The sequence below is a fragment of the Cuculus canorus genome, chromosome 1, assembly GCF_017976375.1.
Source record: "Cuculus canorus isolate bCucCan1 chromosome 1, bCucCan1.pri, whole genome shotgun sequence".
Lineage (NCBI taxonomy): Eukaryota > Metazoa > Chordata > Aves > Cuculiformes > Cuculidae > Cuculus > Cuculus canorus.
Window position 1 is genome coordinate 78,353,233 of NC_071401.1, and position 14,863 is coordinate 78,368,095.

Consider the following 14,863-nt stretch of genomic DNA (forward strand, 5'->3'; position numbering starts at 1 on the left):
GCATTTGTGATGGAATAGACTGGCTAAAACATCTTCTGTTTCTTACAGACTTCGGGAACTGAGAAGGAAAATAAAGGTACAAGATGCTTATCAGACAATAATTGTGTCAGCTTCGTTTTTATTGATATGAGAGCAACAGAAATTCAGATATCTTGAGTGTGTGTTGGTATGGAATAATATGGATTTCATCAGATTTTGAAACTTGCAGTACACCAGCATGATGAATATTACATCCCAGGATTATGCAACTCCTATTTGTGGTGTGGATTAAGAGTTAACATTCACCTACAAAATAAATGTCTTGAACATTAGAAATATGAAAAAAATTTCTAATCCGATATTATATATAATGCTCCTTAGAAGCTTTTCCTGCTAATTACGGCAAATTCAGATTTCGGTTTGTGTTAGTAAGTGACTGAATTAGCCTGCATAATATACTTCAAAAACTAGTTAAGGATTTGACTTTCCATTGTTCTATATAAGGAATAATTCTTACGTCTACATGATGAAACCTCGCTGTATTGTATAGTCTGAAGTAGCTTGATCTTCAGAAACCCCTGTTGCCTGATGATCTCATAACTAAAGTCGTAGTAATCTGCTCTCTCAAATGACCTTGGAAGTCGAAGAGACACAGTTGAAAGGAAAAGTTGCAAAAGGACAGCTTTTGCAGAGTGAGATGGACTGGATTATGCTTATAATAAAATCTTAGGAGTTTACTAGTATTGATTTTTAGTTAAATACTTGGTTCTTTCTGTAAATTGAATAGGTTTTATTGTACAGTGAAAATGAATTCATTAATTACAGGTTCAAGTTCACTTTTGGTATGAGATATTGAACTAATGTTTTGGCTTTTGATAGGTTTTCTTATGCAGATTTTAATCAGGCTTATGGAGCATCATCTAAATAAGGAAACTTATGACACAGAAACTCAGACTACCTCAGTGCCTGCTTACAGAGAATCTCTTGGTAAGTGCAACCTCTGCAAGCAAGTCTCCACAGGTATTTTCATCTTAGTAAATGGTATGAATTTATAAATTGTATGAATGGTATTCATTCATCACTTACTCAAATGCAGTGTAAAGTAATAATAAGTAAAGATCATACCTATTACTAGTATGTTGATTTTCTTACCATTCTTGAAATAAGGCAAAAGTCCTGTTATGTTTTTTTTTTTTTGTCACTCAGGTGTTTTCTTAGGCATTTAGCTAAAAGCTAAAAAGTACAGAGGGACTGTAAATGTTACGTGCTGAAATACATTCTGGAAAACATAATTGTAAATGTGTGCTTTGCTTCTCTTTCTATGATAGTGTTTCAGTGAAAGTTAGGCATAGATTGGGAGTCTTTGATTTATAATGTGCATGCTTTTAGTAACACAAAAACCCTAAAAATCAAATGCAGAAGAAAATTTTTATCCATTCATGATAAAAAAGGATTAATGACTATATAATACCACAAATAGTGCCTAAACTGCTACGTGTCTCCTCCTAGGTATATGTTGTGTGACATAGAGCTGATAAATGGTGTTTCTGTGCTGTCTCTACTTTTGTGCCACACAGGTCTTTCTATGACAGTGCTGTTTAGGTAAACTAAGAAACTTCCTACAGAGAGACAGGTTCCTACAGTCTTTCTAGGATAACTGTGGTGTCTGTTTTTAAATTGTGGTGGGTATATTGCTCTCTTTATAGCCGAGAAGCTTCACCTGATTGATGAACAGTTTGCAGACTCTTATCCACAACACCAGAAATATGAATCTTTAGAAGTAAAACTTCATCAATATCGAAAAGAAATAGAGAATCAGCTTCAAGAAGAAATGCGTCAGAAGGTATAACTGATCATTGAAATGTTTACTCAGCTTAGTCACACTATTTATTTTCTTTCCCAGTTAAGACTTTGAAGCTTGAATTTCAATATAACGCATAGCAACTGAGAGGCATGAATTGCTGCCTGTGCAGTTTGACAGATAGTTGAGTTAATATTTAATACTGATGAGAATTTACATACTATTTCAAAACATCGCACTGAAACGCTAAAGTCATAATACACAATATTTTGAATTATTTAGATTTTTTCTTCCTATAATTAAAGACAGCTCTTTTAGAGAATTTTCCTTCATTTTGGGAATAAAATGAGGATCTTTTCTTTTCACATAACCTGTCGATAATCATTATGTGGAAGAATGGAGCAGAGAGAATATACTGCAGTTCATTTAAATGAAGGTTTCTTTCCATTAATTTCTGTCAAGATCAACCACTTATTTGGATAGAAAAAAATTAGAGTGACTGTATTTTGTTTAAATATGTTTTTTCCATTAATTTCTGTGAAGATCAATATTTCATGCAGATATAAAAATGATAAGCTGATTATCAATTAGAATTCTTAGACAAACTTTTAAAGGCATTCTCCTGCATATAAACTGTTTGAGGAAATTGGTTTAGTCATATTTATTCAGCTAGACAAGTAGGAGACAGAGTTAAAACTGCCAGTGTATTTTACCTTCACTTTTATTTAGTCTTTATTCCCCAAAAGGCACTGCCTTTTAGTATGAAAAACATGTTAATTCATGTATTGCTAAGTTTGTCTCAGCCTAAGAAGAGCAGTTGCAACAGAGGGGATTGGACTGTTCACCAGATATAAATCACTTCTAAATTCAGTTAACTTTACACGGATTCCTTAGCAATGTGGCGTGAATGCAACACATTTCTGATCCAATTTGTCTGTGTACAAGTGATGCTGCACTGTCTTGCTGCTTCTTTAATTTAAAAAAAATAATTATGCCCACAGACCTGAACTCCTTGATCAGACATTCCTATTGTTCTTTTCCCCTTCTGCTTAACCTCCTTGTTTTCTCCAGTCTCACCATTTTTCTGTAATTCTCTGTTTATGATTTTGCTCATTTTTTTCTCACATTTTGTTTGGTATGCTTGCTTTCCATTTTCTTCCGAATTATTATTGCAGTCCTTTATAACCCCATTTGTTCTTGCATATATTCACATATTGCTTGGAGGCATGTTCCTTACAATTCTTCTGTGCAGTTGCAAGGTACATACTTTCCTGTTTGTACGCATTTTCTTTTTTTCCAGTTGTGTTAAGAAGCCTGTGAATCAGTACTGCTGTTTCTGTAACCCTCTTTATGTGTAGTTACATATTCTGCATTTTTTTAATACGATCAGCATTTTTACGTGTTGAATTTCTCTTGTCCCTGAGTGATTCAGGAGGGGTCTGTTCATGTTATTTTTTGCATCACCAGTCAAAAGTGGTTCTTTGGGAAAGGGGCAAGAATGAGGCAGTGTCAGAGGAGGAATTAAAGAGTGTGGCTGTTCCTTCATTGGAAGCAGAGTATCACTCCTGCAGTGTGTTTTTCTGCATCAGTTTCAGTTTTGCTCTTGTCTAAACCTATTAGTTTTATGTAGTTCTACTTTGGGATGCCAGATAAATGCATGAAAACTATGTGACATGCTAATACTATGTGCTGCTAAAATACTTCTATCACAGTAATTTAGTTTCATTGAACTATCATATATAACCTATAGGAATTTATATATAACATAACAGGAATTTCAAAGTGAAATTTAGTATTGTATGAGGGATTGTCTTTGTCAATTTGAAGGTGATCCAACTCAGCCTCTCTTCTTCGTTTATCTAAAAGCTAGAACATTTTAAAGAAGTTGAAATAGCAAAGATTAAAATGGAGGAGAAAGTGCAGACCCAGAAAGAAATCTCTGAGCTACGCCATGAGTTAGAGAGGACACATCAAGCAAAGTCTGAAGCCTTGATTTCACGTGAAAAGAATGCTATTGAGAGGCTTCAAAAGCAACAAGAGGTAAAGTTCCAAATATTTTTTTCTTAATCTAGTACAAAATAATTCAGTCAGTTGACTAAACTGTTCTTTTATCTTTGGGAAATTTACCTTCAGATCTTACTTGGATTATAACTTTATGTCTGGGAAATACGGCTTAACAAACTACACTTTTGCACCAGAAACATCAGCTGAGTCTTTCAGCATGGTTGTATGCACATGACTTGCAAACTTGATATAAGCACCTTTAAGGCAAAATTGTAATTTTCTTCTTCTTAGGCACTTGTTATTTCTTTGGAGAGGTATAATGCCTTGTATGCTTAAGGACAAAAAAAAGCTATTTTTTATGAATAAAAAGATAGGTGACTTTTGGTACTAGCATTTTCATTACTCGGAGGATTCCTTTTACCATTTGTTTGATTTTAATAAGTTAAAGTGCAAAAACTGAAAGACTGCGGTTGACTCAGTTTCAGTTTTAAATCTTGTTTTATCATTTTTTTTGGCATTTATTTTCTGAAATTTGTTTTTAAGAAAAACATACAAAACAATTGTTCATTTAAAAAATTCATCTGTTTGAACATGTTTATTCTGTAATTTTTTTAAAACAAATTTTCCTTTTATGTAAGTTTTAATTGGTGCTGTTTCTTAAAACAGAAATGTTTAGTGGTACCTAATAGTGGCTCCATTTAAAACATTTTTACACAGAATGGAAGGATAAAGGGAATAAAAAAACAATTACTATTGATTCTGCATGTTATTTCACATTATGAGTATATAAATAATACTTACTGAAGTAAGACCAATTCCTTGCAAGTCTGAACGTGTTAAATAGTAGATTCCTGTGTAAAGTATGAAGTAAAAATAATGATAATATTCTGTGATTCAGATAGAAGCAAAGGAAGTATATGCTCAGAGACAGAGTCTACTGAAAGATATTGAATTCATAAGGACCAGAGAGGTAGAACTGAAGCAAAGAATTGAAGCATTTGAAATGTAAGTTGCTGAAGGCCATATACAATTCTAACTGATGCATTTGTCCTTTTTCTGGATGGCGTGCTTCCAGATGTTGCTGCTTCTGTGACGTTAAAACAGATTATATATCCCAGAAGTTGTGTCTTTCATTTTGAGGCATATTGTGTACTGTCTCTCTTAGCAAGGAAACCCCATAAAAAAAGAAGTTTTGAGGTTTTTTTGTGTTCATCTGACCAAAATAGTGTGGCATAACTTTGGAGGCAAGGAAACAGATGTTTGCTTTGAAGTGCTTAAATTGAAAAAAACCCTAAAATTATGAAGCTAGACAGTAGGTAATCCTAACACTTAGGAAGCATGTGTATCGTATTTTGCTTTTCTAGTTCTTTTTTTTTTTTTTAACTTGTCGTTGGTAACATCGGTGTTTGTCAGTTAAATAAAAATAAATAACTAAACCAGATTTGTCCAGGTTTTCAGTACAACCCAACGTCATTACTCTGTTATCCGTTTTTAATAGCAAAATGAGCATCCCACTAACGAAAACTGTCTTTTTTTCAGGAAGCCAGCAGAGGGTGCTGATAGAGTAGCATGTTCATCAGTGTCTCCTCTGAAGGCTTTCTGATGTGGGAAGCTGAGACAAGGTTAACGTGGGATAGCTGCATAGTTGATTGATACTGGATTTTAAATAGGGCAGTTTAGTTTGTGTCACATCTTGTTCTGATGAATTACCATGACAGATTTAAATTGCTACAGTGCTACGAACAAGCACATAAACTTTTGATGTTTCTAAATGTTGTTTTAAAAAAACCCAAAACCTGATTTTTTTTGCTTTATAACTGGTATATTTATGGATATTTCAGAACTCAGAAACTTCAGGAAGAGAAAAATAAAGCTATTGATGATGCACTTCGTCGTCGGGAGGTTACTGTGAAGAACATAGAGGAAACATACGACCAAAAGCTTAAGGCAGAACTCTTAAAGTAAATTTTAATTTTGTCTCTAATAGGGCACATGTTTTCCTATGATAACAGAATAATTTGTTTTGAAAAGTGTAGCAAGGCAAGGACTTTGAAAATATGCACTCGTGTTTTTGTTTTAATCAGCTTGAATTCTTTACGTTATTAGAATCATAGAACCATGGGATCACTAGATTGGAAAAGACCTCCTGGATCATGAAGTCCAACCAGTAAACCATGTCCCTGACTTGTCTTTTAAATACCTCCAGGGATGGTGACTGAACCACCTCCCTGGGCAGCCTGTTCCAGTGCCCGATGACCCTTCTGTGAAAAATTTTTTTCTAATGTCCAGCCTGAACCTCCCCTGGCGGAGCTTGAGGCCATTCCCACTTGTCCTGTCCCCTGTCACCTGGGAGAAGAGGCCAGCTCCCTCCTCTCCACAACCTCCATTCAGGTACTTGTAGAGAGCAATGAGGTCTCCCCTCAGCCTCCTCTTCTCAAGGCTAAACAACCCCAGTTCCCTCAGCTGCTCCTCAGACTTGTTCTCCAGCCCCTTCACCAGCTTCGTTGCTCTTCTCTGGACACATTCCAGAACCTCAACATCCTTCTTGTGGTGAGGGACCCAGAACTGAACACAGGATTTGAGGTGCAGCCTCACTAGGCAGAATAACCTCCCTGGACCTGCTGGCTACGCCATTTCTGATACAAGCGAAGATGCTCAGGGCCTTCTTGGCCACCTGGGCACACTGCTGGCTCATGTTCAGTCAGCTGTCAATCAACACCCCAGGTCCTCCTCCTCTGTACAGCTCTCCAGCCACTCTTCCTCTAGTCTGTAGCACTGCATAGGGTTGTTGTGCCCCAAGTGCAAGACCCGGCATTTGGCCTTGTTGAACCTCATACCATTGGTCTCAGCCCATCAATCCAGCCTGTTAAGATCCCTTTGGAGAGCCTCCCTACCCTCCAGCAGATCCACACTTCCACCCAGCTTAACGTCATCCGCATACTTACTTAGGGTGCATTCAGTATTGCTTAGCTCTTCACTAGAGAAACAATATTCTGTCAATTTCAAAAAAAGCTTGCTATAGAAAATGATTATCTCTTGATTATAGGTTATATTATTGTTGTAGTTTTAATTCTGTGTTGTTATCTGGGAAAAGAGATGTGACGTTAGTTGTACGTTTAGACAAGAGAATGTGAAGCAACATTTGCGACTTCCTTTGACCACAATGAGAAGAACTGACCATTTTACAAATGCAGAAAAGGCGCAGAGGTGAAACAAGCATTAAAGAGATGTTAGAGGTTTCTTAGAAAAAGGGTGAGGCACTTTAGCCCAACATACAGATATATTGGCTCTTACCTTAACCGCTCTGTTTTTGGAGAGGATTCTCTGTTGTATATCACCCTCCCTTATTGACTACCATCTGCTTGAATGTGATTTCAAAGAATTTGCTTAGAAATGCTCTTTGAAAGCATAAGACATTGTCAGTGATGTTGGAGGTGTTGCAATGCATATACCCTAATTGTGCTATTGTATTTTCTTGGAGTGCCTTAGTCAATTGAAGTGTTTCTAAATGCTTCAATGCAGACAGGTCTCTTGGTATGTCATTGCTCATGTGTATGACATGTCATACACATCTGACATACGATATATGTCATACACATCATGACATATGATATGTCATGGCATGACACAGTGTTCCAGTTAGGCTGTTTAACCAAGTGACTGATGTATCGTTACTCTTTATGGCCAGCCAATGAAGGGTAAATATTACCTGTGTTAGTTTGTCTTTCCTTAAGTTACAAAGCTAAATTTCACTGGGAGGACAGTGTGACATTAGCACAGGTCATCCAGGGAGGTGGTGGAATATACATACTTTGAGGTTTTCCAGACTTGCTAGGAAGACCCACAGCGGACTGCTCTACAGTTGGTGGTTGTCTTGCTTTTTGAGCAGGTGATTGAGCAAGGTGATTGACAGGGCCCTTTCCAGCTATATCACTGGTTCTGTGAAAACTACTTTTGTTAAAAATAATTGTGTGATTGTAGTTTAGACTGGAAAAGATTGGAGTTTACACAACTACACATGTATGTGCGTACATGCATACTTTGGGAATAAATAATTCTTTTTACTTCTAGATATCAGCTTGAATTAAAAGAAGAATACATAGTCAGAACCAATAAAGTTACTGAAGATGAGAAGAAAAATAAAGGTAACCATCTCTCTGAGATACATTAAGTATCTGTTTATCTCTACAGCTTTTACCAACAGGTATCAGATTAGTGTTGTTACTGGACAGTCAACGATGTTCAGTAACAGTGGTGTAAGTGACAGAAAAGCCATCAAAACATGTAGCAGGAACCTGTGACAGGTCAGTAAGTCCTTGCAGTTCAGGATTCAGTGAAGACTGTGAGCTGGTCTTCTGCACAGAGGCTGCAAAGCATTTTGCTTTTTCAGTTTCCCGTCTCCTTCTGAAGCCCTAATAGCTTCTTCATTCTCTAATTAAACTCTGGTACAGTCGGGTACCATACCATTGAATGATTGCCAGTTTCTACATTTGTTGTGCACAAGATGTTTAGTTGGGGCTTGAGGACAAGATGAACATATTTAGACTTTAAAGTTAGGGACATGTGAAAGAAATGATATATCACGTGCATATGAAATTGATTACTTAATTCTTAAAGGAGTGTGTGTACGCGTATGTGTATACACAGTGTGATTTGGTTAGTTTTGGAGTGTGTATGACATTCAGTCATTTTTATGTCATGAATTAAATTGAATGTTTGGCTTAGCAGCTTAAACTGTTTTTTGCTGATAGTTTTTTACTGTAATACTCTACTTATTTTAATTCAGCATTTGTAATCCTCCCTGCAGAGCAAGCTAAGCTTTTGCATGAAGAAGCCATTGCTGTTAATTCAAAAAAGGAGGAACTCAAGCAAGCTGTATCACGCGCAAAAGAGCTTGAGGTAATGGTAAACACGAATTTAAAGAAGCTGTAGTCTAATTAGTGCTTTTGAGGCACATTTAAAAACAACACAAGAAAATAAAAATAAGTAGTACACCAATTCATAAGCTTCTAAACTGTTCTTTATCTGCAGCTGGATTTGGAGTCAGCAAAAGCCCAGATTCTATTGGTAAATAAACAAAACCAATTGTTGACGGAAAAATTAAAAGAGGTATCAGACTACGGTTTGCTAAAAGAGGAGAAATTGGAGCTTCAAGTGCAGAATAAACTACTTAGGCAACAGTTGGATGAGACTCGCAGTGAGAACCAGCATCTTCGAGACAGTCAGTGTGAATGATTTAGTAATTTTCTTGTTTCTGTTTCCCTACAAGTATTTGTTTAGAAATAAATCTTCATTAAAACATAATACATTCTTTGTATTATGTTCACTGGTAGCTTGTATTAAACTGCAGCTAAATGTTTGTGTGAAATGAAACAGTCCTTGGTACTGTAAGTTTATTTTCTTTAATACATCTGTATTGTAGAAATTCTGATCGAAGTGGTAGTTATTATATGAAGAATATCCCTTTTACCCTTTGAAAAAAAAGCAATGCAGTATTTCTAGCCATAGCATTAGTATGGTTAATAATGGTAAAAAAAAATTGCGGTATTATTTTTAAGTGCTTACCTGACTACAGTTATAAAATGCCGAGTATTTTTAATGTACATTTAAGATTCCAGGAGAGTAGAGATGTATCCCTCCAGTTATGTAAGGTAGGGATATGTCTTTTTCTTCCTGAATAGGCCAGTCTCTGTCTAGTTCTTATATGACTACACCAACAAAAATTTTAGTCCTTTGTAAAAGGGAGGAAAAAACATCCCTAATTATGTTATTCAAGCAGATCCATATTATGTTCCTAAACCCAAATCATTGTTACATTGTGAAAGGGTGTGGTGTAGACAAGTGCACATTCATTATTCTCATCTGAGTGTCTGGTGTTTGTCTTTCTGGGCAGAGCTGTCCCAGCCCTCAGCAGAGCACCTGGCCTGCCAAGTGGAGCTGAGAAGAGTGGAACATTCTAGGAAGCTGGCACTGGATGAATTTGAGAGTCATAGGCAGATTTTGGAAAAGCAGCTACAAAATGAGGTAAATTATTCTTTCTAAATAACTTGAATCCTTTCTTCTTCCTGTTGTCTTGTTCACCTTTATTTATGTACCTGTGCAGGCTGTTTAGTGTGTTGGTATTGTGCTTTTGTGTGTGTGTAAACAACTCTAAAGAAAAAAAGACCTAAACAACACCAGAAACTGGCAAAAAAACCCCAAACCAACATAACTAGAGTAAATCTTTCCAAGTCATTAAGTTGTCAGCGCTTACTTGCAATAGGATACTATCTGTGTTTTGGCTGAACCTGTAAAACATTTAGAACAAGTACTCAGCCTGGTGACATTATTAGTTTTGTTTGAATTATGCTGGTTTTCTATTTCTGTCTGTCTCCTATAGGTCGAACGTTGTGCCCAGTTGAAGACCCAATTGTTGGACTCCGAAGCTGCTGTCAGAAAGTTAAATGTGCAGGTTGAGGAGTTGAAACTGCAGGTGAAACAAACACAGGCAGGTTTGTATCTTACACTAGAGCAGTCCTTTATGAAGTTCACTTGCTTAAGCAGTGTAAGAATTCCCAGAAGCTTAAAAAAGCTGCAGTTGCATAGCACTAATGTACCAGCAGTGAGTGGATTTCAAGTTTAAAATTAAAATATATTTAGAAGCCCAGATTAAAAAGCAAACTCATTACAACTTCCCTTCGTTTCGGAAAACAGTCATATAAGAGGAAGGGAAAACATTCCTTCCTCAGCACTTCCATGTTTTTGTCTTTTTTCCTCAGTTTGAGGGCATTAATATTTGTTGATATTATAATCACCATTTTCCTGAAGATGAGTTGTATTTTAATGCATTTCAATTCTGTAATGTCCATAATAAGAATAATCTATTTGAAATTGTGTTGCATATGTCACAAATTTGCATCTAACTTTTAAACAGTTGTTGTCAAGGCTAGTAGCTTATGCACCTCATCTGGGCGTTAGAAGGAGGGAGGCACTTGAGTAAAGCAATTTAGTCTGCTGAAAATGTGTAGTTTTAAAGATGCCTATCTGTCCAATTGCTGATATCAGGTATGAAAAATAAAGGTTTTGGGGTGTCTATCTAATCTAAAAATATGGAGTATAATTCTGCAATGGTTATGTGTTACATACAGCATGAGTTGCACCGTAGTTCAGTTTATGCAATACTTCATATTGTTCACTAGACCAGTATGTACATTTTCATACATGTATCGATACTGTTTGGAACTGGAAATGCATTAGTGTCAAAATAGAAAATACACATATATTTTAATTAAATGACTGAAAGTACTGCAGGGACTTTTGGTTTTTTGTCAGAGTTAATGATGTTGTTGAATGACGTTGAATGTTGATTATGTAGAAGGCTGTCATTTTGCTGATAATGTTACAGCCCTGTAGGTTAGTCTTTTTGGCTTGCTGAAGAATACAACTGCAAGCCAGGAAGCAGGCAGCCCTGAAACATTCAGTTTAACTGACTGTTTTGGAGAAGTACTCTTTTTTAAAAAAAACCTACCTATGTTCTTTTTTTATCTAAACAGAAGGAAGCTTGTGGCCTGCCCTGTGTCACTCACCCTTTAATAGTGTGATTGGATATAATGTGTGCATAGTGGTGATATTTTCATTTTTATTCATTTATTTGGACATAATTTAAGAAATAACATTGTCGAGTGCACTCTTCAGGTAGTGTTACATGGAAGGATTATATATTAAAAGAATAGTATCAGTGATAATTTGAAGATATGGAGCTACATTAAAAATATATTAAAATCCACCCATTACATTCTCAAAATTTAAGCCAATTCTGTGTTGATAGTTTTGATCAAAATGGAATTTAAATGCTGTGTTTTACTCTTCCTGTTTTGTTATGGGTCTCCTCTCTCACTCTTTACTGTCACTCACCTTTCTCTTGCTATCATTTAGCTTTGGAAAATGAAGTGTATCGGAATCCAAAGCCTTCACTTGTTGATCGCTCTGTCCTTGACTTCACTGGTGACAAAATTTTACCTCATGACATTTACGTGGATAGCGCGTTCCTGAAGAATCAGGTTATGACCGACGTGACAAAGGTGAACGCTGTGCCAAGAGTTGGCTATTGGCAACAGGTACAGCCATGCAGTGCTTCTCCGGATTCTGACCTGGAGTGTATGGCGCAAACCCGGGCTAGAATAAAAGAACTAGAAAAAGAGGCAGAGTATTTGGAAGAAGCCTACAGGAACTACCAGCACAGAGTCATGCAGGATGCAGCTGCAAGCAGAACACCAAGAAACATTCAATCCTCTTTACTCCTACAGTGTGCTATTAGTAGGCCCGTCTTGACTACCCAGCCTGAACTTCTAGAGAATAATACCAGCTGCCAGCATTCCCCCCTGAGCAGTCCAAGAGGTGAAAAATACATGAAAAGAACTGGACAGGTTGATGTCTTTAAAAGTCCCTTGACACCACCACACAAAGGAGCTGCTTCTTCAAGACGCCTTTCTTCTACTCCTGTTTCCAAATTGGAAAGAGATGTCAGTATCAAGAAAATTTCAGATGGTGAGACACAATTGTTCATGTGTTGTGGTATTGGGTTTTACTTGTTTCTCTTGTACTGTGGGAAGAGAAGGATTTAGCAGTGATAGTCTTTCAGTCATTTGTATTTGCTAAGAGGCAGAGGTCAGAGGCAGAACATGCTAACTGCTTGAAGTATTGCTTCTTCATGGAAACAAGTACCGGAAAAGCACCTTGAGGGAGGCTAAATATACTGCGCTTAGTTCAAGTAGCTTTAAAGAGAAGACTATGCCATATAATTCGCTGCAGGTGTAACCTTATGATATGCAGAGTTGCTATTAAGTATATCTACATTGTAACATTTATGTTAATTTCCTAGTTTTAATAACATTCCCTCTGTATTCTTATCCTTTCATTTAAATATTGTTGTTAATGTGTGCAGCAGAAGACCACATCATTTAGCTTCTCTTAAATTGATTTTCCCAATTTAAAAAGTCCAGATTTGCTTTTGTTTGTTCTTTTTGCTGTAGTATCTTTATCAAATATTCCTGATCCATAATGGAAGGAGGAAGGAGATTAGTGTTTGGTTGTGATTGGAGAATTGTGATTTGCTATTAATTCCATAGTCTCTAATAATTATTTAGTTGTGTTTTTTTCAAAGGGGCAGTATTCAGAAAAGCAAGCAAAATTGAAAAGAATTGAAAAATTTAAAAAAATTGCATTGTTTCAAATCTTCAGTACATCTGCTTCTTGAGTCATGCAATTCTTGTCACCCTAGCTTAAAGCGGATTTAATAGGATGTACTACATCCTGTTCTTGTCCATTTGTTCTGCATGTGAAAAATTGACAGGTTGTTTTATAAAAGATTGGATGTGAGTGGGCTGAGGGTTCCCACCACACACAGGTACTGCTGATATATGAGTACAACATAACGGCTGGGTCTTGTTCTGTTAGTGCTCAGCTTCCTTAGAGGGTGTTTGACTATGTTGCGTGGGCATAGGGACTGTCTAGAGATAAAAATCCATGGGCAACCTTGGCCTGAGGCATCCAACTCCTCCAGTGTCATGTGCACCATGAATGGAGTGCACCTCGATATGACCACCTGAAAGAACTTAAGGTAGTGGAGTGTTAATGGCTTTTCCTCTATCTCTTGAGCCAAATTAGAACTGACTACTGTAAAAGTTTTTTGGTCAATAAAGAGAAGAAAAACAATGGTTCCTGCTTACTCAGTGAATACCATATCGTGTGGAAAAGATACTTTATAGTCTGTTAATGGAAGACCTATGCAGCTGCAAGAAAGGAAACTTAAGATTACAAAGCAATATTTAAGCAAAGTGCTGGACTTCGCAAGTTTGATTAAAAGCCTTTGTAATACAGAGGGTTTGGTTTTTAACTTTGTTTCCTAGGAAACTCAAAATTTCTCTGGTCATACTATCTGTCTGTTTTCCTTCCCTGATAACTTTTCAGCTCTTGATAAATAGCTGAGGTTAAAATCCTCAAAGATTTTCTTCTTTGCTTCACCACCCATTTTAACAAATCTGTAGAAAATGTAACCTCCAAGTTAACTTACCTAATGAAGAATGGCTTTTGAGAGACCTCAAGCATTATCTTTTGCTGGCTAGTAAGCACATCTCTTGCTTGAAAACTGGGACCATAACTGTTTTCTTTATTGCCTAGCATGGGAGAAATTATTTAGTGTTTGGCAGAGGAGCTGTGGTTTGTTATGAACATGGATGTATTATGGGGTGATAGTCATAGGCTTTGTGAGGAGTAAGTTTATGATAGTGAAGTCTTGTAGAGGAGTATTCCCATAGAGCAGAGGTAAAAAAGAAAATAAGCCAGTACAGAAAATTTATGTTAAGATCTGGATACTCTGTGCCTGCACAGACCAATTATGCATATATTGTAAAAAGCAGCCTTGTCTGAGATGTGATAAGACAAATAACTGACTAATACAAATTTTATCTGCAGGCATTGGTGGCTCGTACCTTGCCTCTTCACAGCAGAGTGTTGACCAGGTGTTTTCTCCTATTTCAAAGCCACATATACTTTCATCTTCTGACTCTGTTTCTTCATCACCCTCCAGCCGTGGCCAGAGAACCAGGTAATGTTGTTTAAAAAGCAACATTTTTAACCTGTTTTTTTTAAGAAACATTTATCTAATTGTTCATGATGATAGCTGCTTTTACAATTCAAGTAAGCCATTAATTTTGTCAGAACTTCAGTAAAGATGGTAAGGATTTCCATTCTTCAATATAATGCTTCAAGAGGAACTTAGTTTTAAAAAAAACCAAACAACTCCTCCTCCTGCCAAAACCAAACACCTTTGGCACATATGATTTGACATTTTCACCTCTGTTAAATTTATGCTTTCTTACGGTACAAAATTATGTTAAGTGAAAATACTTAAACCTGAAGTACATTCAAAAATTCAGATGAATGCAATTTTTTTCCAAAAAAGGAGTCTTGTCCTGTCACAAAGTAAAACTTAAATTATTTACAAAGTGTTTTGTAAAGTCATTTCGCTGTTGTAGTTGAGCAAGGATGAAAGGTTATTCCAAAGATTCCCTCTGTTGGGGAGAAACAATAATGGTAGCA

At 36.5% G+C, this 14,863-nt stretch overlaps 1 protein-coding gene across 2 annotated transcripts in view; it reads left to right on the top strand.

Annotated features, from left to right (window-relative positions):
• Nucleotides 1-14,863, top strand: part of OFD1 (OFD1 centriole and centriolar satellite protein) — a 31,770-nt gene that overhangs the window by 4,872 nt on the left and 12,035 nt on the right. For both annotated transcript variants that reach the window (XM_054065692.1, XM_054065685.1), the window contains 13 exons: nucleotides 49-76; nucleotides 859-966; nucleotides 1,686-1,822; nucleotides 3,647-3,820; nucleotides 4,683-4,789; nucleotides 5,626-5,745; nucleotides 7,856-7,929; nucleotides 8,592-8,683; nucleotides 8,816-9,005; nucleotides 9,678-9,808; nucleotides 10,164-10,275; nucleotides 11,699-12,310; nucleotides 14,237-14,369. In XM_054065692.1, coding sequence (XP_053921667.1) covers nucleotides 49-76; nucleotides 859-966; nucleotides 1,686-1,822; nucleotides 3,647-3,820; nucleotides 4,683-4,789; nucleotides 5,626-5,745; nucleotides 7,856-7,929; nucleotides 8,592-8,683; nucleotides 8,816-9,005; nucleotides 9,678-9,808; nucleotides 10,164-10,275; nucleotides 11,699-12,310; nucleotides 14,237-14,369 — 2,018 coding nt within the window. The remainder of the gene's footprint in view (nucleotides 1-48; nucleotides 77-858; nucleotides 967-1,685; nucleotides 1,823-3,646; nucleotides 3,821-4,682; nucleotides 4,790-5,625; nucleotides 5,746-7,855; nucleotides 7,930-8,591; nucleotides 8,684-8,815; nucleotides 9,006-9,677; nucleotides 9,809-10,163; nucleotides 10,276-11,698; nucleotides 12,311-14,236; nucleotides 14,370-14,863) is intronic.